At 31.9% G+C, this 27865-nt stretch overlaps 1 protein-coding gene across 4 annotated transcripts in view; it reads left to right on the top strand.

The window, feature by feature from the left end:
* Positions 1–382: 382 nt before the first annotated feature.
* The window catches only part of LOC117176041 (cytosolic endo-beta-N-acetylglucosaminidase), a 30161-nt gene continuing 2678 nt past the window's right edge, over positions 383–27865 (top strand). Inside the window, exons 1-6 of one of the 4 annotated variants that reach the window (XM_033366027.1) lie at positions 383–564; positions 2368–2627; positions 16139–16627; positions 23250–23702; positions 23975–24146; positions 24224–24442. In XM_033366027.1, the coding sequence (XP_033221918.1) occupies positions 16380–16627; positions 23250–23702; positions 23975–24146; positions 24224–24442 (1092 nt within the window). In that variant the 5' untranslated portion in view covers positions 383–564; positions 2368–2627; positions 16139–16379. Of the gene's footprint in view, positions 565–2367; positions 2628–16011; positions 16034–16138; positions 16628–23249; positions 23703–23974; positions 24147–24223; positions 24443–27865 lie in introns of those variants that run through there. The other 3 variants (XM_033366026.1, XM_033366028.1, XM_033366029.1) reach the window with 3 other exon arrangements.

The raw sequence follows: 27865 nt of genomic DNA, 5'->3' as shown, positions 1-27865 counted from the left end.
TTGATTTTGAAACCTGTCTGTTCCCTAACAGGATAAAAAAGATAGAGGAAGAATAAGTAAAAAGTCAGAAGTTGGTTTTGGGGGACTTTTCCATTTTCTCCCCTTTTTTTTGCATTATTATTTATTTGTCTCTAATCAGGTGAAAAACAGGTAGTTTAGAAAACTAATTTTGAATTATGAACTTTTATCATGCTGTGATTTCGTTGCATGAAATTATTCATAAGAAAGTAGATTTCATTTTCATTTTAAATAAAAATATAAATGATTATTATTTTGTACTCGTAATCTTCTGTTAGCAATCGACTTTAGACACATCGCTGCATAGTGCTGCTATCTGTAGGAAAGATTGAAAACCCAGAATCGTGTCACGTGCATGTGTTTACAATGTGTACAATCTTCCTTGAAATACAGAAAATGGAATTTACAGCTCACTGTGATTTTCCAGTTTTAAAATGAATCAGAGAATGACGTAAATAATAAAGAATTTCTTTATTTAAAAAATATCCTGAGGATAATTACCCAGTTCTTCAATAAGAAGAATAAGAATAAGTTCCTCAGTAAGAAGTAAGTATTACCTACTCTTGTTTTATATGTTTAAAAATTTTAATTTCCAAAACAAGAAGAATTTCGGTTATAAGGCAAATTAAAAAAATCACGTTTGAAAATCCCTTGAGCATCAATTTATTTAATCTGTAAATCTAAATATACTATGTAAATGCAAATAAAATTTGATGGAACATAACCTAATTTTAGTTTATCTAACGCAAGGAAATTCTAAAGAATTGGCACGAAAATACTTTTGTAGCATATTTTGATAAAGTGTCTTGGATATACTACGTTACCAATTTTAGGTTACCCCTACCCTCCCGCCTCCATAAAAAGTAGCAAAAAAATTCTATCAACATATACTAAAGAAAGTTTATTTTAGACGAAAAACGGGTAATCATGTGGAATAAACTCTTTCAAAGAAAAATAATGCTCAATGCCAATTAATACCATATTGAATCTAGCAATAAATTACACTCAATAGTTGAATTCTCAACTTGTCAAGGATACATTTATAACCAAAATCAATATGTGCAATTCTAAGATTAAAAATTAATTTTTAACCAACAGAAAACCGAATTTAAAAAAAAAAGTACAATTTCAAGAAAAAGAGGTGCATCTTTGAAAAATGTGAATGCGGGACAAAACAACTTAAAATTTTAACTAAGTAGTTAAATTTTCAACTAAAAATTATTAATTTGTAGCCAAATATATACATTTTTAGTTAAGAACAGTGAAGAATTTTTTACCAAAAAACACGATTTTCAACAAAAGACATAAATTTTCAACAAAATGGTTGAATATGAAGCCAACAGGACGAATTATCTACAAAATGCTTGAATTTTAAACCCGATAGTATGATTTTTTTAAACAAAAAATGTTCCTTTTCTACTAAAAACTTAAATTTGATTAAAAATAGTTTAATTTGTAACCAAATGGATAAATTTAATCCAAAAACACAGGCATTATTAACAAAAAAGTTAATTTTCTAACAAATTGTTAAAACCTCAACTAAACCAGATTGATTAATTTAGACCCACACTTGCATTTTTAACTAAAAAGGACGAATTTTCATTTAAAAAAAATTGATTTTCGACCAAAAAACATGATTTTTTAATAAAATACATTAATTTCCAAATATAAAAAAACTTTTTTAATCTATTATTAACTTTCACCCGAAAATGGAAAAATTGCATGGTTAGCGAAAAACATTAATTATAAACAAAACGAATGTTTAAGAAAATAGTTACATTTTCAACATATAAGAAATTAATTTTCAACTAAAATGATGAATCTTTAAATGAATTAATTTTCCCAAAAGATAATTTTTGAACCGAAAAGAATTATTATTTAAAAACGAAACAGTTAAGTTTTCAACGAAGGAGGTGAGTTTAAAAAACCCAAAAAAGGCTAGTTTTAATCGAATAGTTAAATTTCCAATCCAAAAGATAAATCTTCCAGCAAGAAGATTACTGTTCTACGAAAAAAAAACAATTTTCAACAAAGTAAATGAATTTTGAAGAAGCTGAATAGTTTAGTTTTTTAACAAAGTGTTGAATCCTCAAAGAAGCCAGATTAATTTAGAGCCAAATAGTTACATTTTTAATCTAAAAGGACGAATTTTGAACCAAGTAGATTAATTTTCTACCAAAAAGACGAATTTTTAACAAAATACAAGATTTTTTTATTAGAAGAGGGCAATTTTCAATTTAAAAATATAAATTTCAGCTAAAAATGGAATAGTTGCATGTTTAGTCAAATAAATTAAGTTCTCAACAAAAAAAGCGATCTTTAAATTATGACTCATTTCTTACAAAATAGGTTTACTCTATTTCGTTGGTCGATGTAATTAGGAAAGGTAGGGGAAATGTGAGGTGGATAAGTAGATGAAGTGCAACAATCTCACTTTTCCTTTAGAATGAAAACTACTACAGTGCTGTGAGTTTAATATAGTATAGTCAACAGTAGCAGCTTTTTAAAACAAATAAACTTGAACTTTAATGTTTTTTTGGCATTTTGATTACTTGCAAACAGGATAACGAAACAATTTAGATACTGGGTATTGTTGCAACTTTGCACAGGTAAATATATTTTTTCTCTAAATTCTTTTTTGTTCAAATTATTAAAAATCACCAAGTAGGATAAACATAAGAAAACAGAGTTATTTTATTATTATTTATTTTTATTGATACTCGAATATTTTAAATTTGTTAAAACCTCTTTGCTTTTGAGATCTCTGTATTAGAACTAGACCAGGATGGCCACCTTCCTGAGAGAACCAAAATCAACTTGCACAGGGATGAAGATTAAAATGAATTAAAAATTCATTAGGATGTTTGGCATTGTTTAAATTTGGCCGTTCAAGTTTGAATTAGTTAATTTTGAAAGTTTGTAATTAGAAAAAATACAATTTTTAATGTGTTTGCAATAATTAAACGCAGGTAAAAAGTTATATATAATTTATGTATATAGTTTTCAGAACAATGATATTATTCATTCGTTTCATACAGAAAAATGTATCAAAGAAAAATAACAATGTCATGGTTTTGTCCTCTATATATAAACTATATATAACGCTTTCATCCGAGAACTTGAAAGATTTACAATATATCTTGCAATATTTAGAATTCTGCAATTTTAAACGGTGAACATGACAGTGATAATTTGTTGCTGACAGATACACTTTTGTCCAAACATAAGATTAATGTAGTAGAGTAAAAACAAAAATAAAAAAACCATGTCATTGGAAATTTTCCAGTCAAAAGTTTTTTTCTTAAGTCAAATTTTAAAAAGAATAAGTATGGTTATAATAAAGTCTGAAAAAATTAATGAGACTTTAATCAATTAAGGACTACATTTTAATGAAATTAAAAAGGGAAATTTTATCCCAGGTTAAGAAGGACGGACAGAAATTGACAGTTAAGAAAAAAAAATCATTTTAAAAATAAATCAATAAAAAAAATAAATTTTTTTTCTAAACTGTCAATTTCTGTTTGTCCTTCCTAACTTAAGATAAAATTTTCCTTTTTAATTTCTTTAAAATGTAGTCCTTAATTGATTAAATTCTCATTAATTTTTTGAGACTTTATTATAACCATACTCATTGCTTTTAAAATTTGACTTATGAAAAAGAAATATTGACTGGAAAATTTCCAATGACATGGTTTTTTATTTTTATTTTTATCCTACGACATTAATAGTATGGTTTGATTGATTCAAACTTCGAAAACCCAGGTAAAATCCTTTTGAAAAAGCTATGCATTGTACTGAAACGTTAAGGATTGAGAAAGGAGTTTTTAATCAAATAAATTTTGAGTTCGAAAAAATGGGTTTTGGCTCAATTTTATTATAATTTATGTGGGCCGTAAGGCATAAGGAAGAATCTATGATTTAACGTAAAGGAACACTTTTTTTTAGCAAAAAAATCTATCCAGTCGTTTTGAATGTTAGTTGATACTGCATGATATAATACTTATTGATAATATATTTATCATCTTAAAAATTTCTGCAATTTTAATTTAAAAATATTGTTTTGAATGCACAGATTTAAACAGTTTAATCTTTGAGGTCTTGAAGCTAAAGTTTTTCTTAAATTTATTTCATTGAAATTCTATAAAAACCGTTAGTTTCGTTATATAATCGTGCATATTTTATGAGATTTTTATTACAAAATTCCTATTATTGTAGAAATTATGGCGAGTTGAACATAAAAAATTCTTATTTTGCTATTGCAGCAAAAAATAACATTTTCTTGATTATTTCGAAAACTAAAAAATTCATCACGTTTATTTATGGGATAAAAATATGCGGAATAAAATTTACTATTCGGATATGTTATTAAAAAATTAAAATTGGACCTGAAAAAAATATGACCCAGGGTCCAACTAAAACGACGGAGTTTCGGGCGTATCCCCTTTTGATCACTAACGGTTCAATTTATTTCCCAAACTATAAACAGTGCAAACCCATTGATTCATTCCATTGATACTAATGCACATATAAATGAAAATCTAAAGCATATTTCTATTTTGATAATTTTAAATGATTGGTTTAATTTTTAGAAAGCGTAATTAACAGTTAACAATTAACGATGTTAAGTTATTTAAATTTACTTCAAAATATTACAGTTTTAAAGCACTTACGTATAAAAAAGTTTTAATATCACAATTCTTGATTACTAGAATTTTTTCAGCTTTAAATGAAGTTTGCTTTTTAAACAAAGTTATTTTTTATCGGCCTAAAGTTATACTACGCCATGTCCCTCGACTGTCAAACAGATAAAATGAGGTTCAAAGTTTAACCATATTATACTCTATTAAAATGTCGTTAAATGTTAAAATAAGCTTATCGATTAAAAATAATGCGTTGTCGAGAACATATTAACACGGATTTTAATATTGTTATAATTGTGTTTTAGCTGATGTTAGAAGTGGCTAAACCTTTTTTCTAGAGAGTGGCAGGGACATCGGGTCTTAGACTTATGCTATTGAACGATACAATTTGGTCATAGTATAATAACATTATAAGATGTAAAAATTCAACATAAATAATAAATAATAATTACAGGTACAAAATTCATATTATCAAAGATTTCACAGAGATTTCAATAATTACCCAAAGATTTCATAGGTTCCAAAGACGTCCATTATTGGACAAAAATTTCAGATAGATTTCAAATATTGAACAAAGAATAAAATGATTTACTAATTCCTTTCCCCAGACTGACAGATTACCGTTTATGCAGTCTCGTATCTCCTCCATTAGACAAATTTTTGGTAACCTATCTTCCTCCATTTCTAATATTTCATAAAGATAGTTACTCGCCCTTCTAGTTTAAATTTCCGCACTTCTTCTTGACTCTATTTTTCAGATGTATGCAGGGGTATTTCTATCCAATCCCATAATCATTTTAACATCTGCTCTGTACTTTCTCTATTTCTTCCCTTCTCCATCCCCATATTTCGACCCCGTAAAACGCTCCTGCTTTTGCCAATACATCCAGTATGTAATGCCTCCTCTAGGCTGCTAGATGTTTGTTGAAGGATCCGCCCGATGAAAACCAAAAACCTAAATATTTAAACTTGTCTACAACTTCAAGTTGTTCTCCTTCAAATTTCCATTCTCCAGATTTCTTCCTACCCCCTTTCTTAAACACCATTACCTTCGTTTTTTTGACATTCACTTCTAATTTATTTTTATTCCCAATTACGGTTCCTCCTTCATTTTTTTTGGCCCACTCATCATCTATGTCGTTCAAGAAAATATTAAAGAGGGTCGGGCTCAAAGGGAATCCTTGTCTTACTCCTATATTTGTTCTAAAATTTTCTGAGATTCCCGCTTTCGTTACTACCTCATTGAAAGTGTTCCTATAAATGCTCTTGATAATATTGAGCATTCTGCCGCTGATTCCTACCTTTTCTAGTTTTTCAAAAAGTGTGTTTCTGTCTATTGTATCAAATGCTTTTTTAAAATCTATAAATGCCACGTATAGCTTTGCCTTCTCTTTTTTTAACTTGTTGTTTATTAAAGAATTTAAGACAAAGATGTGGTCTCTGGTACTTCTTTTTTTCATAAAACCTGCCTGACTTTCTCTGAGCAATCTCTTTTCCTTTACCCATTCCCCTTGTCTTGCATCCATTATAGCCGCTAATATTTTGTGACCTAAATCTAGCAGCGAAACTCCTCTGTAGTTTTCCGCATCGTCCTCGTCTCTATTCTTAAATATTGGTACTATCCTGGCAGTCTTCCGTCCTTTAATCATAACTCCATTTTTCCATGAGTCGTTTATTACTTCATGCATTTCCGTCGACCATAATTTTGGCGTCCCTGCAATAAATTCTATTGGAACCCCATCCTCCCCAGGCGCTTTTCCTCTTTTCATTTTTCTTGGGCATTCACACAATTCTTTAAACTCTATTTTTCCATTACGTCCCTTTCGGTTTCATCTAGATGTTCTCTACTGTCCGTTGGAGCTTCCTCGTTTTCAGTCTTAGTCCCCCTACCCGCTTTGTCTCTATCTCTCGCTAATTCTTGATTATTCTGATTTTTCTCACCCTCGCTTCCTAGTAGCTTTTCAAAATGAGTTCCATTTTTCTCAGCTAATTTCTTCCCCTTTGACGTTCCCTCTGATTTTTGGTCTAAATGTTCTAATTCCGTTCCAAAATCGCCTGATTGTCTACTATTTTCTACCTCTTTCCAATTTTATTCTTTTCTTTGTCTCCTTTTTTCCTTGTATACACTTTTTAACCTCTTTTTTTCGTACACCAATTTCTCCCGCTCTGCTTCTCCCTTTAACTATCTTTTTATTTATTTAACTATCTACTATTTTCTACCTCTTTCCAATTTTGTTCTTTTCTTTGTCTCCTTTTTTCCGTGTATACACTTTTTAACCTCTTTTTTTCGTACACCAATTTCTCCCGCTCCGTTTCTCCCTTTAACTTTAGAGATATTTTTAAGGTTTCCCACACTTTTTTCCTCTGTTCTTTGCAATCTTCATTGAACCAGTCAAACCTTTTCTTAAAATTATAACTGTGGGGCCCCACCATCCTTACCATTCCTAATTCTTTTGCTGCTTTTTTTATACTATCAATTATTATCTCCCAGCTGTCTTCACCTGCTTCTTCCTCTACTATTGTTTCCCATAATTCTTCCATTTTTTCCCGAATTTTTCTGATTTCCCTTTGTCCTAGAAGAGTTTTTCTTCCTTATTTATATTCCGCCCTCTTCTCGGTTCCCTTTTTTCTTATAAGTCGGACCCCGTGTGAGAGAGTCAGAAGGTGACCGGTAGGTGATCCGACTCGATTCTCGCTTCAACTTTTATTTCCGATATTGGGTTCACGCCCTCGTCTTCTTTTAAAATAATGAAATCTAAGACTGATCCCCCCGCGTTGCAAATATGCGTGAATCTGCCTTTTCTATCGCCCTGAGTACAACCATTAAGGATTTTTAACCCGTGTTCTTCACAAATATTCAAAAGTTTTTTACCCTCCGCGTTCACCAACTCGTCCTCCGAGTTTCGCAGATTTTCATTGCCATTCTCGTACTGCATCTCTGGGCTCTCCTCTGTGACCCTGCCTACTCTAGCGTTTCAGGTACCTATCATTACTAAGCACTCATTTTCTTTGCTTGCCTTTTCTATCAATTTATAAAGACTTCCTCGGACTTTAGATATGCCTTCATTGTTATAAACTGTTACAATTTTTAGTATTTTTGATTTAAATCTTGAGTTATTGCTACTAATTACGATTCCGTAATATAATTCTTTACACTCCCAATTGTCCCCCACCTAATTTTTCTTAATTCCTATTAGATGCCCACCCTTTGCTCTCCCCTTACTATGAACTTTTTCTGCTGGTTTTGCTATCCAAATAAAATCTTTATCTAGCTTTTTAACAAATTGTTCTTCTGACTCTTTCATTAGCCAAGTTTCTTGTAGTACTATTAATTCAAAATCCTTTAAAAAATCCCATGCCTGTCCTACCTTATCTGCTCCCGAAATATTCCATTACACACCTCTGATATTCTTAGGCGCCGTGGATACGAAAAAAATTCTTGCTGATTCCCCCTTCTTCCTCGTTCCAGAAGAACCAATCTTCCATTTCATGTAGCCGTCCTCACTGCTTTCCCTTGTCGTGCTTCTTCTTAGCTACATTGATGATCCACTTCTGTATCTGAAGCACTCTGTCGGTCAAGTTGTCCGCAATCCAGATGCTGGTCCCTCTGAATTTGAATTTTCTTCTCATTATGCACATTTTGTCGCTCCAAGGATGCAAGTCCACCAAAAACTCTCCATTGTTGAACCACATTCCTTTGACCTCTGCTGCTACTCCAATTTTCCTTTTAACGGCCGCTTTTATTTCTGCCTCTAGATTCCTCCCGGTTGGTCTAAATCCGCGGATTATAACATGATTTTTTCTGTCCCTTCTTTCTTTTATTTTTCCGTCCAGCTCCTTTTTCGTCAGCTTTCTAGGTATTGGGATATTTACTGCTGTTTTTTGTGACCTTGTGGGTTTTCTATTTGGTTGTGGGTTTCCGATCGTTGAGAATCCTTATTCTTTCCTTGATCCTGAGCTTCCTGATCTGTTGTCCCTGTCGTTTTCTCTGGTCCTTTCTAGGCCTCCATAAATATTTGAAGTTTGTCCCTCCGCTGTTAAATGAGTACATACTTCACCATTTATGTAACCTTTTATAGAGTTTGACAACTTAACTTTTAGATTTCTAATTTCTTCTTCCATGCCTTTCTTCTCTGCTACCCAAGCCTTTTCTTTTTCCCTGGTCTTTTCTAAAATTGAGACGACTGCTTCCCACCCTGTTTCTTTTTCAATTGTCCTGTTTTTCAAAGATTCGAATGAAAGCTGTAAATTGTGATATTCCTGAGCTGCCTTGTCTATTTCTCTTTTCCCAATCGCATTCCACCACCCCTTCAATAGGTCCGAAATTGCACCTGCCAAATCCATCTCCTTTTTTCGAATGTTCTCGCCTGTCAACTCATCACTGTCATTAATTTGTATGAAAAATCTAGCCATGCATCTAGTATCCTTTTCTTCTAATTGAGTAACCATATTTTGGGCCATTTCATCGTGGGGTTTGCTTGTAAGCTGTGTCCCTTTCTCTTCAATTCTGACAACCATGAGATTATTTGATTGTAACTGACGTAACTTTTTATTTTCGCCCTCCACATCCGTTAAATCCTCGCTCAAACTTCTATCACATCCCTTGCCGCTTCCCCATTCACTTCTGCTAGGTGATCTAGTTATTTTTTCCCTTCTTTTGAACACTTCATTCGTCAACCCTCCCCACTCTGTCACATTCGAGTTGGATTATACGAAGTCCGTGATTTTCCTGGAGCTCGCAATTACTTTCTCCTTTTCCTTAACCTCTTTCTTTAGTCTTCCTCGACATTTTTTCGCCGTCGACGTCGACTGATTATTATTTTCCCCTGATAGCTGTTCGATGTCGTCTGCTTGTTCATTCCCATTTGGTGCTGCCCTCTCTGTATCATCAGCAGAGTCGATGTTGAACTTCTCCACCTCCTCACTTCTGTTCAAGATAATCTCTTCCTTTTGGAAGGGTTCCATTTTATCCATATCTTACTAGTTCTGTAGCTTTAAAAATATAATTAATACTTTTGTTGATAACATTTTTCGCGCACTGCCCAAATTTTCCACTCACCAGACCAACCGCATAAATTTAAATCTTTAATTTCTTACTTTTTCGGCGACGTTTCCCGGTTGCGTGTGCAACCAGGATTTCCCAAAAATTTCACAAACATTTCAAATATTTCGTAAATATTTCAGATATATTTCAAAAATTGAACAAAGATTATAATGATTGCCTAATTATTTCGCATAGATTTCGGATGGAATTAAAAGATTTTACAGACTTCTTTATTTCACAAAAATTCCAGATAGATCTCAAAGATTGAGCAAAGCAATAAATAATTGAAGGGTTTCCATTTCCGACGATCCGATGAATTTAATCATTTCATTTCAGTGGGGGACAAATCAATGTTTCGCCCCTCCTTGCTTGACTTCTCGAGGGCTTGGGGAGGGGCACTGGACCCTGTGCTCCCTATGGCTCCGCCGCCTCTGGCTAATGTGAAAAATTGGTTTTGTACATGGCGTACTATGAGATCCAACAAATTAATGTTCCCCAATACCCGCACCGGAACTGGTGATTTGTACGCTCGTTTACAAGAATCTAAGCTAATGTTTTCTTGATTGTTGAGTGTCTCAACCGCGAAGGATTATTAAGGAGTGGTATCACCCTATGTGGTTGGGATGGAGAGGTGGAATTACGAACGTCCAAAAATTTGTGGCAAACATTAACGAATTCTTGGACGTTCGCGGTTCCACTCCTCACTTACAGAGATACTACTCCTTACTATTCTCTTACGCATAGCCAGCGCAAACGCAGTATATCTACATGCCAACGTTAGGGTCACTGAGTAAGATGAGTTTAGTCCGCTACAGAACTAAGTAATGCCATGCGCATCCCAAATCTACAGATCCTCCCTAAAGCTCACGGTGTGCTTGAAGGCCGGCTAAGTTTAACTAAAATGGATCCAAAATCTGCTTACGCGGAAAGTTTCTCCATCGTTTGGACATTAAAAATCAGTTGAATTTAAAATTCTCGCTCCTCCCTTTCGCGAGTTATTGCGCATTTTTAGATTTTTACATAACAACGTATACTAGCTAAAGCTTAAGTGGTCGCTTTTTCTATGAATTTTGATATATTTTATTTGAACGCTCTCCGAATAATGCCGGTTTTTTAACTTTACCACTTTTTAATTAATCAAACAAATACCAAAATTTAAAATGCAAGTAAAGGGTTGCATATCTGACCGTCCGCGAAGAAAGTGACTTAACGCGGTAAACATCGATTTTTATTTTCTTGTGCCAATCCATAGTTTCGAAGTTACTATTTCATTTCCAACAATCAGAATTTTTAAAAGATGATTACTCTTCTTGTTATCAAGCTACAAACAAAACAGACTAGACATCAATGAATTAAATAAAGCTTTGAAAAGCATCGACAAACTTTCCAAAACACTAAAAATTCACAGCATTCTGACACATGTTAAAGAAAGTGTACGCTTTATAGAAAGTAGCAATTGTTTAGGGTATTGGTCAGAGCAAGGCGGAGAATCTATACATCGCGATTTTTCGAAATTCTGGGCACATTACAAGGTAACGAGTATACACCACAAATTAAATTCAACACAGCTATTAAAAGCAGTAATAGAATTTTTTTCGCTTCACCTATAGTTTTTAACTTTATTTACTAATAGATATTTTTAAATATTATTAAAAGCTCTGTTCTTATATGTATGTATACCAGTAATTGCATAATTACTTATAAAAAATATTTTAAAATAAATAAAAAATATTATAAAATATTTTTAAAAAATTAAAAAGAAAAACAACTAAAATGGGGCCATATAGCCACTGCGCCCCCGTCGTTGGTCCTGGGTTCGGCTAAACGTGGTAAATAATTTTTTTTAATGCAGAATAAATAATGCAAACTTGTATTCAAAAGAATTTGGAAAAAAATGCGCATAACTCGCGAATGTGAGCAGCTAGGATTTTAAATTCAACTGATTTATAATATTCAAACGATGTAAAAACTTTCTGCATTAGCAGATTTTGGATCCATTTTAGTCAAACTCAACCGGCCTTCAAGCACACCGTGAGCTAAGCATCGCAACTTTAGAATTTTTGGATGAGCTTATCATAGTCGCTCTTTCCTGCCTGCGGTGATTGGGGAAAGCATCGTATTATAGTACGTTATTTCTCCAAAAAATGTTGAATTGAAGTATTTATAATGCAAATTTTAAGTAAAAAAAATCAACAGAATGATAGTTTACATTATTCTATTGTACTAAATACCTCGAATTAAATGCTAACATTTTTTACTTATATATAATGCAAAAAAGGACATGGCGTAATGTAATTCTAACTCTTAATTATGTCATTATTTTAATTATGTATTGCAACAGCTTAGTGAGGAAATTTATGGGGAAATTTAGTTAGAAACATAGTTTAATACAGTAAGGACGCTTAAGATCGTAAAGCTCGGGGCTCTGTACGAACACAGAAAAAACAGAAGATAAACTTTACATCGATTTCCAACTTAACATTCTCTGCAACAAAAATTAACTTCACAGGATAAACTTTACACAGATATCGGTTAAACTTTATTTTGTTTTTCCATGACCAACACATGTTTTTTTGAAAGACGCGAAGTTGACTAAACAAAACTTTATCGCTCTAAAAAATTTCCTGCAACAAATTTTATTCTTAGTTTTTTCTCTGAACTTACGAACAGTCGACGCAGGTATAAAGCAAGTATACGAGGTGGCGGTACACCTATATATTGCGGGCGCCTGCACTGAAGGAAAAGACGATTTGACGCAGTACCGAAAAGCAGTACGGCGCTGAAAAGGGATCGGCCTACGGAGGCGCTGATATCCCAAGTGTGAGTGCCTGAACATAACAATGATTACAAATTTTCAAAAAGTGGATAAAGCGCGGTATGACTCTGGGGCGATGATTTTGAATCAGCAAAAGGCATGCAAAGATCAACTAGTGAAAGGGCGACATATGGAGGCCAGGAGCGAATGCAATATGTAACATTGTAGAAAGATTTAGCTCTCCTTTATAATGTTCTAGATGAACTATCATGTCTTCCCGAATTAATTCAAAGAAGACAGTGCGATTTTTCCAATGCGGCTAAATATATACACAGAACGATTTTCGCTTTAACAAACATGAAGGAGAAAAAGTCCGGAGCTTATAAAGAAGCGATAAACGCAGAAGCACAAATGGAGTTTAGAGACATACCCTTTATATCTAACAACAAACTCTCTGTGATTAATATCAAGCAATTTCAAACTTGTTTTACAACTTCATTGAAACGTCGATGCTCTATCACTCAATTTAAGACACGAAGATTCACGAACATGACTCAGGAAGAGATGATTATGCATAGCTTCTTACAGATGTCAATGTCGTGGGTACAGAATCTTGGCCAACTGCATTAAATGTATTACTAGGATCTGAAATACAGCGATACGTCATCTGGTGGCTAAATTTGGCACTAAAATAACAGAGTCGTTTTCAAAAGGCTATTTGCTGCTCCGAGCAGAATATAAATATATTTTTGTAATGCTACGATTTAAATCATCAAATTTAAAAAAAATGTCCGATAATACAGAAATAGACAGAATAAAAATAGACGATCTTGATTGTCCATAATTTTATTTTATAACCTCAAAAATTTTATAGGAACTAATTAAAAGTTTTCCAAAATACATGAAGCAAAAATCGTTTTTATCTTTTATACATATTATAAATATTTTGAAACATTGAGTTTTGCCTGGCTGAAGTTTTTTCAAAAACTGCCAAGAAAATATTAATATTATTATTATTAGAGTGAATAATGTTCTTCTTTTTCCTTTTTTGTATATAAAAAAGACATCTGAGAATGTATTTTTTGTAAATTGCAGTGCAGGGAGAAGGTACTTAAAACTGGCACTGCAAAATGGACGATTGTAAACAGAAAGCAATTAGCTTTATGCTCATTCGATCATCCCGATGTTTTCCATAAAATAATATGTGTCCAGTGTGTAACACCTTTTCTCCTTCCACAAAATTTTTACACGAAGGACTTTTCTCTACTTTTCTCTACGAAATTTTGCACCTGTATGTTAAATTTAATTTTTTAGTTACTGAAGTGACTCCGTCTGCTGGACGGACTTAAATAAAGATTGAGATCATTGTTGACATTGAAAAATGCACACTCATCACATTTCCGTCTGCTGGACGTCATGATTTCAGATCCCAATAGGGAAAGGAATCTATTCCGCGACTTTAAATTTAAATTGAATTAAATTTAAATTGAACCGAACATCATATATACATTTATACAGTTCCATAATTTATTTGTTGCTTAATCTTGAAAGCTTTTTCTCGCTGCTTTCAACCCCTAATAATTTTAATAAAAAATTTAAAGGAGATTTTAAATAAATACTTATTTATATTTCATTAAATTCTAAAGAGCTTGACGCACCGAAACTTTTGTCTGCTCTATTTGTTCATTCATAATTTTTCCACTCAAAAATGTTCTTTATAGAGTTTAATATATACATGGAAAAAAAAATTCTTGAGGCGAACGAGTGAATCGAGAATATATTAAACTCAAAGAAAGTGTCCGCTTAGATTAGGTAAAACGTTTAGTTAGAAGAGTTAAACATTTAGTTACTTTATGTAAATTGTTCTCGTAAATCAGTTATTTGGACAAAATTGCTAAGTAAGAGAGTTTATTATTTTTGACAGATTATATATAATTGTATTATCTTCAGATTAGAAAAAAAATTTAGTTGTTATAGAAATATATTAACTTACAGTAGCCAATCTTTCGTCTGGTATCGCGAAAATGAATTTCCCTGAAATCCATATAATGCATTTAGAGGTCAAGTTTCTTGTTTTTATCGCGTTTTTTGATATTCCAATATAGTTATTGCCTAAAATCGAAACAAATGTAAATTATTATTACCACATCAGGAACTCTATTTAATATTAACATTCGCGCACATTATAAGTGGTAAAAAGCGTTTAATTGTCCAAAGTACATCTGAACTGTCACTGCTCCCGATTAGGCCGTCGCCATTTTATTTCGCTGCTCCCATAATGCACCAGCGCTCTTCCGATAATTCCTTCAGACACCTATTCTTAATATCCATATTATAGCTGTACTTATTAGAGGTTTGACTATACGAAATTTCCGACATATGTAAAATGGTCAAGGATATGCATTTTCGCTGATCCAGGGATCTTTCTAAATTCCATCGTTCATTTTCAGCCTGATGTTTAGCTATAATAAGGAATAATATCCCTGTCACAGCTCAATTTTTTTAACGTGCACAAAGATTCTTTACTACGCAACTTAAGTTGTAGTCCTACATATTTTAATTATTATAATATTTATATTGGATATAAGTGATATTTTTTTATTAAATCTTCTGATCATGTATATTTTTTGAATGTTTTTGTCATTGAGGTCTTAAATATTATTAATTTTTTCATTAGCTACATTAATAATTTTAACAATAAATATTTTTTTCTAACTTTAACAAATAATAAAATCAATAATATCGGCAAAATAAATCATAGAAATAAATTGTTCGAACTCCTTTTAAAATGTATCTTAAAATTAAATTTTATTCATATTAAACTACATATTTTGATGACTTTTTCTTTTCTTAAATACAGTGAAACGTTTCCATATCGTCGATTTTGGAGCTGACGGTGGGTGGAAACTGACTTATTATAGCCTGCTCCGCTTTTTTTTTATCAGGCCGGAGTGCTCGCCTGCGGTTACCTGCGGCGCGGCGTCAATTCTCGGAAGGGACATAGAAGGGATGGCTATTGAAGAGTTTCACTATAATTAATAAATTTTTTCTTTTTTTTCTGTGATTTTGCAAATAGCATCAAATTTTTGATTATTTTTGTTTTTTCTTAATGCAATTCAATGCAGACGATCAAGACTTGGTTTTGACATCCCAGCTTTAGTGGTTTGAATGTCATGTCTGTTGTTACTAACATGAGAATTGAAAATTATACTACGCCAAGTACAAATTTTATTTCAAGACTCTAATACACACTGGTAAATGGAAGGAGATTAAAAGTTAGGTAATTATTCTGATAACTTAACTGTTTATCAGCATCTATTTCAACCCAATAACGCCCGAAAAAACCATCTTGACATGTGACTGTCAGTTTAAAAACAATACTTCACGCTGCTCGAAATTAGGAAAAACAGTCTCGAAATGAGAAAAAACAGTCTCAAAGTTATTAAAATCCCCTAGATTCTCAAAATTAAACTGTGTAGCTCATTTTTGTTGCAACTCAAAAGGATTTTGGCGCTGAACCATCTACATTTTTAGGACTCTACCACTGACTGTTACTTTTGGCTGTCAGTTAGAACAGTAGGAATTTTACATTAGAACATATATAAGCTCACATTTATAATATTGTCCCTGACCTATAGCCTCTTTAACCATTTGTTAATATTTCTCTTTGTTATAAATAAGGAGGAAATTACAAAGAGTGATAGCATCTACAATATCCGCCGGCAAAGAACCACACGAGAGATTCTGCGTAACTGAAAGATATTAAAGTTCCGGTCGCAAGAGGAAGATATCAGTGCTCTAGATATTTATTTTCCCGGAATCATTTGTTGGGTGCCGGTGTCGATGAGATGAGATGAATTAAAACCGGAAATCCTTTGTACAACTTTACTATTTAGCAACTAAACATGCCAAGTTCAGTTAAATGAAAATCATGGAGACGGAAACACGAGCTCGTATCGCAAGACCTTTCAAGACTCTTGAGGAACTTTATTCCAATTTGGATAAGTTGACACCCTGGCCAGATACCGTGGAATTACGAGAGAGCACTGAATATGTCTTTTCAGCTGGAAATGCGGAAACTCTTAATGAGAAGCTTGATAAACTGGATAGGGACCAGCAACCAAAGACGATTTGTTGCCATGACATGAAAGGCGGATATCTTGAGGATAGGTAATACAAAAATATATTATTATTTTAAACCTCAAATTTCCCCACCCGCAATACACTTTATATTAATGCGCGTTTTTTAAAAAACAGGGTTACTACAAAATGCCAATTTCTAAATTTCCTAGCATTTTCCTCTCCGTTATAATTTTTTAGTTCATTTTAAATTTTTAACCAAAAAGATTATTGTTCGACCAAAAAGATCGATTTTTAACAAAATACTTGAGTTTTAAACAAAATAATTAAATTTTTAACCAAAGAAATGAGTTTGTAACTAAAATGAGGAATCTCTAACCAAAAATATAATTTGCAGTCAAGAAGACCAAGTTTCTACCAAGTATTGATTCTTCGAATCAATTTCGGTCTCAATTCGAAGGCACCTCGAACTCTTTTCCAATGATGTCAGTGTTATTATTTACACAACTTTTTTTTATTTTTAAATTCTAAAAGTGCTTGGCTAGATAAAATGTGCAACAAGTCATAATTAACAAAACAAATTAGTATTTTTAAAGTTCATTTTTTCTGGTTTACTTTCTAAAGAAAGCACGTTAAGTATTTTTTTAAATCCAATGATTATAAAACTAGACTAGAGGGCGTTTACGACGCGTCGAGACCCCGGCCCTTTCCAACGGTTTTTGGTGGAGTTGGGGAGCGATATTTGGGGAAGACTTCCGTTTTATACAAAAACTTCATTTAAAAAGTGCATAAAATCATTCAGTTTTAAACCAAAAGAAGAAAGTCCAAATGTTTATAGTAAAATCTCGACATCTCGAAAACGGTGAAAGACCGACACTTTTTCCCGCTAGATTCGTGTTATCGTGAAAAATTAAATAAAATATGTGAGTTTAAAACAAATCAGATCGGATCGACTGTTTATACACTTTTACCGAACTGAATTGTTAACCAAGAAGATGAATTTTTCACCAAGAAGATCAATATTCTACCACAAAAGACGAATTTTTAACAAAATTGATACATTTTCAACGGAATAGTTAAATTCTCAACTATTTCGGTTTTCATTCAAAACAATCAATTTTCAACAAAAAAAAGAAAGAATTTTCAACAAAATATTACAATTTTTTACCAAAGACGTTAATTTTTGATTATATAATGATGCCTTTTTAGTAAAATATTTTAAACCTAGTATTAGAATTTTCGACCGAAACGATGAACTTCATACCATATAAAGATTATTTTTCTATACTAAAAAAGACGAATTTGCGTCAAAATACATAAATTTTCATCTAAAAAATTTTTTTTACCAAAAATGGAATATTTCGATTTTTACTTAAAAAATTAATTATCAACCAATTAAAAATTAATTTTCAACCAAATATTTAACCAAAATGAAAAAAGAGTTTTCAATTCCAGAAAGCTGATAGTATCAACTAGAAAAGTGAATTTAACTAACTGTAAGTACATTGTTGAATTTTCAATGAAAAATGTAATAGTTGGTATTTCAACAAAAAAAGATTTTAATTTGAACTCAAAAACATTGTTTAAGCATTCAACTGAATTTTTAGCCAAAAAAGACGAATTTTATACAAAAAGTTGTATTTTGAAACCGAAAATATCAATTTTTAACGAAAAATGTAATATTCGACGAAATAATGGAATTTGCAACCGAAACAGACGAATTTTCAACGACGTTTCGTTTCTTCTCAAATAAATAAATTAAAATTTAGAACTCCAATCAATATTAAAGTCGAATTTTTCTATCAGTCCTTTGATTTTTTTATCTATATGACAATTAAGCTTACTAAAAAAACAATTTAACACAAAAAAAATTTTTCGATGATCAAACGGCAGACTGTCACATTTTCTAATATTAATATTATATTATTATAAGGTTTTTTTAAAAAAAGAAAAAAGGTTAATTTGGAAAAAAGGGTTAAAGAGAAGAATAGGAGAGACTGTGTGAAGTCGTTTATTTATATAGGTCACGTTTGTTCTGACTTGTATTTTCTTTTTTAACTTGTTCACTCTACAATCGATAAAAAACAAGTAATGAAAATTGAAAAAGGATGGCAGTATTTTTAAGGGCAGTAAATGTTAATTTATGCTAATTTTCGTTAAGAATTAACTAAAAATATAAAAATGGTTCATAATGATGGAGTTAAATATTAATACAATTATTTCTGATCTTTGATTTGTGTTATTTCTTTACATATTTTTGCTCCGTAAAAAATTAGCAAATCGCAAACTACAGTTCTCTTTAAAAAATTCATGCTCAGCATTTCTAAAAAAGACTGTATAATCGGGTTTCAAATATTTCGTAAATTATGTTTCAATATCGGGTATTTTTTAACTAAACAAGAATCTGCTTCAATATTTATATCTTATCAGTCCAAGGACCCCCCAAATCTTACCGACCTTTCCCTACTTTCATTACTCGTTTTGTGAGATTACAAAGTTTACAAGCAAAAAAAGACAATACAGGTGAAAGCAGACGTAAAGCAGCTGTAATAAAAAATATAGGTCGTCGTGCCGCCCTTAAAAATGTTGCCATCCTTTTTCAATTTTCATTGCTTGTTATTTATCGATTGTAGAATGAACAAGATAAAAAATAAAATACAAGTCAGAACAATGTGACCTATATAAATAAATGACTTCAAACTGTCTCCCTTATTCTTCTCTTTAACCCTTTTATCCAAATTAATCTTTTTTCCTTTTTTTTAAAAACCGTCCCTTTTTTATCGTTTCATTAATAAAGTACCCTCTGTACGTAGCACGTGGAATAATCTGGTAGCCCCTAACACTTCTGTATGCACTAATAGATCCCTAAGATGACTCTTTTTTAATAGGTCAAAAAAGGCCCCTGATTACGAATATCTTGGATAGGTATTCTCTGACGTCAGTCATACATTTACGGTGTAAATAATTATTTTTCTATTATTATAGACTCTGAATGAAACTTTTCGAAGCAGATATGGGTTTCGGATAACATTATATACATGTCAGAATTATTTCAGAATTTTGTCATTTTTCAATCTTCTTATATACTACAAAAAGTACGCCTTCTCATCAGACCACGTTATTTGCAATCATTAATTTCTCGACTATGAAAATTTGCAAGGTTCCAAAATTTTAACTAGAGCTTCAGTGCATTTTAATACAACTGTCATCCAAATATCAAACGATTCTCATTTGTAATTCTATTATCGAGGGTGCTCCCTTAAATGCGAAGTGAATTAATAAAACCCAATAAAACAATCCAACTGTTTTCAACTAATTAACTGATGTTTGTGCTTGTTGGCCAGATGAGTGCATTAATTGAAAAGTCTTCTATTATATTTTTGATTAATAATGAATCCCTGTTGGTTAAAAATTCTACTATTTGGTTAAAATTTAATTATTTCCCTAACCCCTTCGATGGCAAAGAGAATTCGACCAAAAGTGTGCAAAATGGCAGGAAAATTTGTTATCCTGAAAATTTGTATCGTGGGGGTTTTTTTTTTAAGGTCGCTGAATCCGAATGTGAAGTCAAAATTCAGAAATCCAAAATGGCAGATCCAATATGGCGGGCGAAAATACAAAAACGGCTCGATTTGGATAAACCTTGGTACTTACGGGTTTTTGAGGTCACTGAAGTCTAAAGTGAAGTCATAATTCAAATTATGATTCAGCGACCCAAAAAACCGGTAAGTGCCGAGATTGATCCAAATCGAACCGTTTTTTGTATTTTCGTCCACAATATTGGATTCTCCATTTTGAATTTTCGAATTTTGACTTCAGATTTGGATTCAGCGACCCCAAAAACATCTGTGTAAGGCTTGAATGCAAAATCCGTGTAAGTTAAATAGGAAAAAAGAAGATTGACGCATTTTGCGTCAATGCCAACGAAGGGGTTAATAATTTCAATATTTTGTTAAAAAGACATATGTTTTGGTTGAACATTAAAATAAGTGTTTGAATATTGAACTACCTTTTTGAAAAATATTCGTGTTTATTTAAAAAATCAACTATTTGGTTGAAAATTCGTCTTTTGATGGAAAATTATTATTCTTGGTTGAAAAATCAACTGTTTTGTTGACAATTCGTTTTCTTGTTGTTATGAATTAATTTTTGAAACTGAAAATCTAACTATTACATTTTTGTTTAAAAAACTGAACAGTTTTAGTTAAAAATTCTTTTTGGTTTGGGAATGAATTGTTTTTTATTGAAAATAAAACTATGTTTTTGTTGAAATATCAACTATTACATTTCTGGTCGAGAATGTCGTTATTGTTAAATTTATTTGTTTTGGATTTCAAATTAAACAATGTTTGGTTAAAATATCATCTTTGGTTGAGAATTCTTTTTTTTTTAATTTAAAATCCAACCACTTGTTTGAAAGTTGAATTCCTTTGTTAATGATCGATATTTTGGTTGAAAATTCATCATTTTAGTTGAAAACTAATCTCCTTGGTTGAAAATTGAAATATATGCAGTTTGCTGCAAATTCGTGTTCTTTTTGATTCATAACTAATTTTTATTTGAAAATTGAACTATTTGGTTGCATCTGCTCTTTTGAAAATTCAACTTTTTTGTAAATCGTCTTGTTTGGTCAAGAATTCAACTATTTTGTGGAACATTAACCTCTGGAAAAAAATTCAAAATTTTTAATACAACTGTTTAGTTGATAATTAATTTTTTTAAATCAATATTTTGTTGGGAATTCAACTTTATTCTTTTAAACACTCCATTTTGGTTTAAAGATTTGTCTACTGTTGGCTCAGAAATGCAACTTTTTTTGTTTAAATGAAGTATAGTTTGAAAATTCGACCATTGGGTTAAAAATTTAACTTTGTAAATTAAAAATTGTAAGCATTATGTTTAAAATTCGTCGCTTTTATGAAAAAGTTGAATTATTTTGTTGCTGATTCAACTGTTTGGCTTTAAATTAATTTAAAAAAATTTAAGTCTAAAATTAATTCAAATATTTCATTGAAATGGGAGGTATCGTTGCTCAGATGGTATAGTGAATGGCATGAATGGCATGAATCCAATACTTGCAGCCTTGGCAACCACTATACTTTAATTTATTTCCCTTTTTCGGCGAAGAATTACCCTGTTTTCCGTGGTTTGAGAGAATTTTGGGACGTGAAGTCTGCTATAACAACAAAATTAAGCCGCCAACCTTTTTCAATTTCCATTAGGTACTTGGTTTTCTTTTTGGTTGCGGAATTGAAAGGCAAGCAGAAAAGACAATACAAGTAAATAAGACATGCACAGTTATAATGAAAAATTTCAATTTTCATTACTTGTTTTTTTAATGGCTGGGTGAACAAGCAAAAAAATGACAATAGGACAAAAAGCAGAAGTCTTCTAGTTCTATAATAATAATAATAAAAATTCCAAGCCATCGTGCCACCCCCAAGTTTTTCCGCCTTAGGCCATGACCATTTATTTGTTCTATTTTGTTATGCCAGGTTGCTACACACAGAATGTAAGGAATAATTAATAATTAAATCAATTATTTATTGTTCGAAACCACCATGTTATGAGCCTATCGCGCCCCAGAAAAGTGAGCTTTATATAGACCTTTACTGAATGTTATCAGCTACTGACAGTTTATTAGTTTAAAACGCCGTCACACTGATGGTTTATTAGTTTGACAAATGGCCACTGAATAACACACAATGTTTTCTGTAACCGTACTGCACAAACACACACACACACAACTCTAGCTGGTTCCGAACTCTTTGAAAATTTCGTGCCATACGAGATTGCCAATCACAACTTAAACAGCTGACACTCACATCAATCGTCTGTTTTCATCTACAACAATATAATCCGTGAAACCTTCAGTAATTTGAAATTACCTCACAAAGTGTTATGCCCTAGTAACACCGCATATTCCCTCAATATTTATACCATATTTCCTGAAATATCCGCAATATTGCAGGAAATATGGTAGAAATATTGCTGGAGTGTCTCTATGTCCTTTTTCTGAAATATAAAGTCGATACTTTGGAACGTTTAGTACCAAAAAGTATCCGATAGATCTAGGGGATACTCTTTGGTATCAACTTTCTATTCCAGAAAAAGGACATAGAGACACTCCAGCAATATTTCTACCATATTTCCTTCAATATTGCAGGAAATACGGTAAAAATATTGATGAAATATGCGGTGTTACTAGGGTAATCGTAAATCTTCCTACGTTCAAAATTATGGAAAAGCCAATCAAAATGCCACCCATGAACATAAATGAAGAAGTGAAAGAACAAAACAAGATTTACTACCTGAAAACTCTAAGGATAAATATGAGCTGGCCTTCGAGAAATTTGACAAATGAAAAAAAAACAGAAGCATGTTCGGACAGTGATCATCGCATTATCAAAAAAGATTAACATTATAGGAAACATTCTCGCAGTATTTTAGTACAGGGCTATCGAACGCTCACTTTTCTGGGCGCTCTGCTGGCTCATAACATGGTCGTTTCGAATAAAACTATCATGCATCACTCGCAAGATTTCACACGTCTTTACGTGGGGGCTTCCATGTTCGCAGGACAAGTATAAAAGCCTCTCCTACTAATCGTCCTGCGAATATTGACCTAGAGGGGGGGGGGGGCACCCAGATGTGCACACAAAAGTTAGCGGAGAAACAAAATGCTATTGTATTTCTTACTGATTTTTTTTAGATTTATTGATGGATCTGACGCCCACGACGCTTACGTTTTTTACAACTGGAACGTGATAGACACATTTATATACTTTAGCCACCATTTAGTCACAATTCCACCATACGGTTGGATAAACGCTGCACATAGACATGGTGTCAAAGTTTTGGGCACCATAATAACAGAACATGGTTTCGGAGTACAAGTCTGGGAAAAAGTATTCTCAACAACCGAGGAAACTGAAAAATTTGCTAACGCTTTAGTTCAAATCGCAAAATTTTACGGTTTTGAAGGTTGGCTTCTAAACGTCGAGAATACAATAAAAAGGGAGGATGTCAGTAAACTGTTATATTTTGTAAGATTTTTAACAAATCGTATTCATGAAGAACTTGAAGGTTCTGAAATTATCTGGTACGATAGTGTAACTTGCACAGGAGAACTTAATTGGCAGAATCAGCTAAATGACCAAAACTCGTAAGATCATTTTACATTTTGTATTGCCGTCAAACGGAGTAACTTCTAAAATTCCTAAATGGATAGTTTATATTACTGATGGTAGGTAGTTTTAACCAGAATCTAGAATTATTTAAGACTTGAGCTGATTCCAGATTCTTGGAACATTTTTGAGTAATTTATCCTATCAATTTAAGAAATTTAGGGGTATCCGAAGTTACCTCGTTTGACGGTAGCTTAAAAATTAAATAATGTTTTCTATTTTATTCGTTTCCTCTTGATCACATTTGTAGATGCTACTTTTTAAGTTGCGACGGCATATTCTTAAATTACAACTGGTCAGAGAAAAGACTTGCGGACAGTTTAGCATTTGCAAGGAAAGAAAATAGAGAAAGAGATGTTTATGTTGGTCTCGATGTTTGGGGAAGAGGATGTCCTGGAGGTGGAGGATTTAATTCCGCATTTGTAAGAAAATAACAATTTCCATGAATATTTAAAATGGGTTATGAAAAGACAATTCTTTACTTTATCATTCTTTTTAGGCATTAGATATAATACGGAAAGCAGGTCTCTCAGTTGCAATTTTCGCTCATGGCTGGACCCATGAGTATTTTGGATCAGCATATTTTTACAGAATAGAGGATATATTCTGGGCTCAACTAATGCCTTACCTTTACGTTCATGTCCCAATTATTGAGAGTGAACCTTTTGTTAGCTCGTTCTGTCGCGGTATAGGAAAAAATTACTATCGTTGTGGAGTGGTAAGATCATTAAAGTTTAATTACGACTGAAGGGTGTCACGGCATAAGCATATAAGTGCCTTTTTTTGTAAACACGTTTTATTGGCTTAAAAATTCTCTGATATTCTACCGGAAGTGGGTCTTATGTCTATAATCTGTGATCAATGATACGAACATTCAAATATTTTTATTCAATTACATTCTGCTGTTGCACTAAATAGTTACAAAATATGAATAAACTCAATATTTTGTATAAAAATAACACTGTCGTATTATAAAATAAATTTTTTCAAAGAAACGATATTTTCAATTCAATTTTTCACTTTTCAGCCTTCTATTTGTTTGGCTATCCGGTAATAAAGTTTCAAACATATGCTTTATTTTAATTCGTATCTGAAAAATTATAAAAAATTCATGGACTTACAAGGGTTTGACAGCAGTCGTTTTTTTACGATCTGTATCTCGAAAAATTTTAACTTCTTCAAAATTTTGTTTATTGAGATCACTAGAGTTCCATTAACTTATTAACGCCCAAAAGACCGAAAAACCAAGCTAAACTTTGCTGATGCAGTTGTGGTAGTAATACATGAAGTTGTCAAAATAACTGCTCATTTATCAGAAAATTCAATATGGCGGCATTTATAAAAAAAGCACGGCAAAATTTCAGACAAAAAATGTTTGCTGCTGGATTTCGTATCGAAAAATTTTTTTAATGTAACAAAATTTGTGCACAAAAGTGCACAAACATGTTGAACTTTCGAAAAATGGAAAACAACAACTTTGAAATTCAAGTTTGATGTCTTAAAATGGCGAATTAAAAAAATTAGGAATTGTTATTTTTACTCTCAAGTGACTGCAATGAATTTGACTACTATATAAACAACCTACTAATTTTTTTTCATAGTTTTTCGGGTCACTTATCACATACCTGGCCGCGAAATTGCAAAATTAATTTGTTTAATATATTTGTTTGAACAAATTATTCCAGAGAATAAGATTGTTCACAAGATGCATTTGCTTTTCATGGGTTTTGGGTCCACTAAGTACGAATCTGGCGTTAAATTTGCAAAATCAATGTGTTTCAACAATTTTTTTAACAAATTGTTGCAATATTGAAGTTTTTGCAAGATGCATATGCTTCCGTTTGTTTTTGTGTCCGCTGAGTACGAATCTCTTGTCAAATTCGCAAAATCAATGCGTTAAAACTATTTTTTAAACAATTTTTTAACAAATTGTTGCAATATTCCCTTTTGCCAGCCTCCGTATTTTACGTTTACCAACTGTCACCGCGTGGAAGTCGAAGGATAGACAATGACGTAGCCAAAGAACAGTTGAAGCCTCGGCTGAAATAACGTTGTATCAACACATATTTATATTCATGGAGTTCTATGTATATAAGTTTTTCTTTGAACTGTCTCTATATTCCGCGAAAACGCGGTGATCGAAAATTCGACAATTGAATTGGGATAGAAATGTCAAAATAGTGAAGGTTATATACTTCGAAAATGTACCTTTCTATAATTCTAACATTAAAGTTTTGAACAAAGGCTGGAGTAAAACGTCAAGAATCGGTAACAGCAAATATAATATTCAAAAATAATAAAATAAATAAATGATTGATAAATAATTATCAGAAATTGTACTAAAAAATACGGTTAAAATTATTTTTATAATAAAATAAAAATAAAACTTTGAATTACAATTACACAAATAATTAAGGGTTTTTCTTTCCTGTCTTTTAAAGAAAAGACGAGAAATTATATTTGTATTTTTTACAATATATGCAGGTCCAAATTTGTAAATAATCTAAACTAAACTTTTACCAATTGAAATTTGCCGAATTCAATTTTGAAATTTTTTGTCGACACTCTTAAACGAATGTAATTTTCTATTCATATCCTTCAAAAATTCTAAATTAGATTTTGATATGTAAACCTACGAGGTTAATTAAGAGAGATGGGAAATAAATGGAAGTAAATAACCTCGACTATTTTGACTTTTTATTCCGAATTCAATTTTTTAATTTTCGATCGCAGCGCTTCCGCGGAATAGAGTAACAGTTTAAAGAAAAACTCATAGACATAGAAGTCCATAGAAGCAAAATATGTGTTGATACAACGTTATTTCAGCCGAGGTTCAGGCTACTACTAGTGTTCACTGCGCGAAAAAATTGCGCAAAAAACAAATGAATTTCACAAATCTGATACATCCAATACTAAGAGCTCATTCTGGTCACAGAAAATATTCAAGAAGAGGTGAAAGATTTTACAGAACAGTTCTGAAGAATACAAAAATACCTAAAATTAAAAAATTTTACAAATTTCAAAAAACAAAAAAAAATAAGAAAAAATAAATTAAAAAGAATATAAAAAGTAATAAAAAAATCCCTATCCTTCAACCTCCGCGCGGTGACAGCGGGTAAACGTCAAATACGGCGGCTGACATAAGGTAATATTGCAACAATTTGTTAAAAAATTCTTTAAAAAATTGTTTTAACACATTGATTTTGCGAATCTGACGCCAGATTCGTACTCAGCGGGCACAAAAACCAACTAAAGCATATAGATCTTGCAAAAACTTCACTATTGCTACAATTTGTTGAAAAATTGTTTAAAAAATTGTTTAAACACACTGATTTTGCAAATTTTACGCCAAATTCGTACTCAGCGGACCCAAAAACCATAAAAAACATATGCGTCCTGTGTACAATCTAATTCTTCGGAATAATTTGTTTAAACAAGTAGTTTAAACAAATTAATTTTATAATTTCGCGGCCAGATTTGTAATAAATGGCCCGAAAAACTATGAAAAAAATATATAGGTTGTTTAGGTAATAGTCAAATTCATTGCTGTTACTTGAGGGTAGAAATAATAATTTTTTTTTAAATTCGCCATTTTGAAACATCCACCTTGAATTTCAAAGTTGTTGTTCTCCATTTTTCGAAAGTTCAACATGTTTGGGCACTTTTGTGCACCAATTTTGTTACATTAAAAAAACTTTTCGATAAGAAATCCAGCAGCGAAAATTGTTTGTCTCAAATTTTTCCGTGCTTTTTGTTATAAATACCGCCATATTGAATTTCCCGGTAAACGAGGAATTATTTTGACAACTTTATCTTGTAGAGCGGTCTTAAAAACATAAGTATGTTGAGTTTCAAACATATGCGACATATTTTACTACCACAACTGCATCAGCAAAGTTAAGCTTAGTTTTTCGGTCTTTTGGGCGTTAATGGTTTAAATCTCGAATATCCTTTTTTATTCTTCATTATTATTATTATTTTTTGTTCGAGAGAATTCGAGTTTTGAGAAGGTTTTTTCTTTCTCTTACAACATTTTTCCCGATGTACAGTCTGTCAAGTTAAAGCGTGGGTGGCTTTACTCGCAGTCGGTAAGGTGTATCGACATGATTTTGGTGTCAAAATATTAAGAAGAGCTCCCTCT

This window comes from Belonocnema kinseyi, chromosome 7 (assembly GCF_010883055.1).
Source record: "Belonocnema kinseyi isolate 2016_QV_RU_SX_M_011 chromosome 7, B_treatae_v1, whole genome shotgun sequence".
Classification (NCBI taxonomy): Eukaryota; Metazoa; Arthropoda; class Insecta; order Hymenoptera; family Cynipidae; genus Belonocnema; species Belonocnema kinseyi.
Note: the sequence above shows the minus strand (reverse complement) of the source record. Positions and strands in the feature narration are given on the sequence as shown.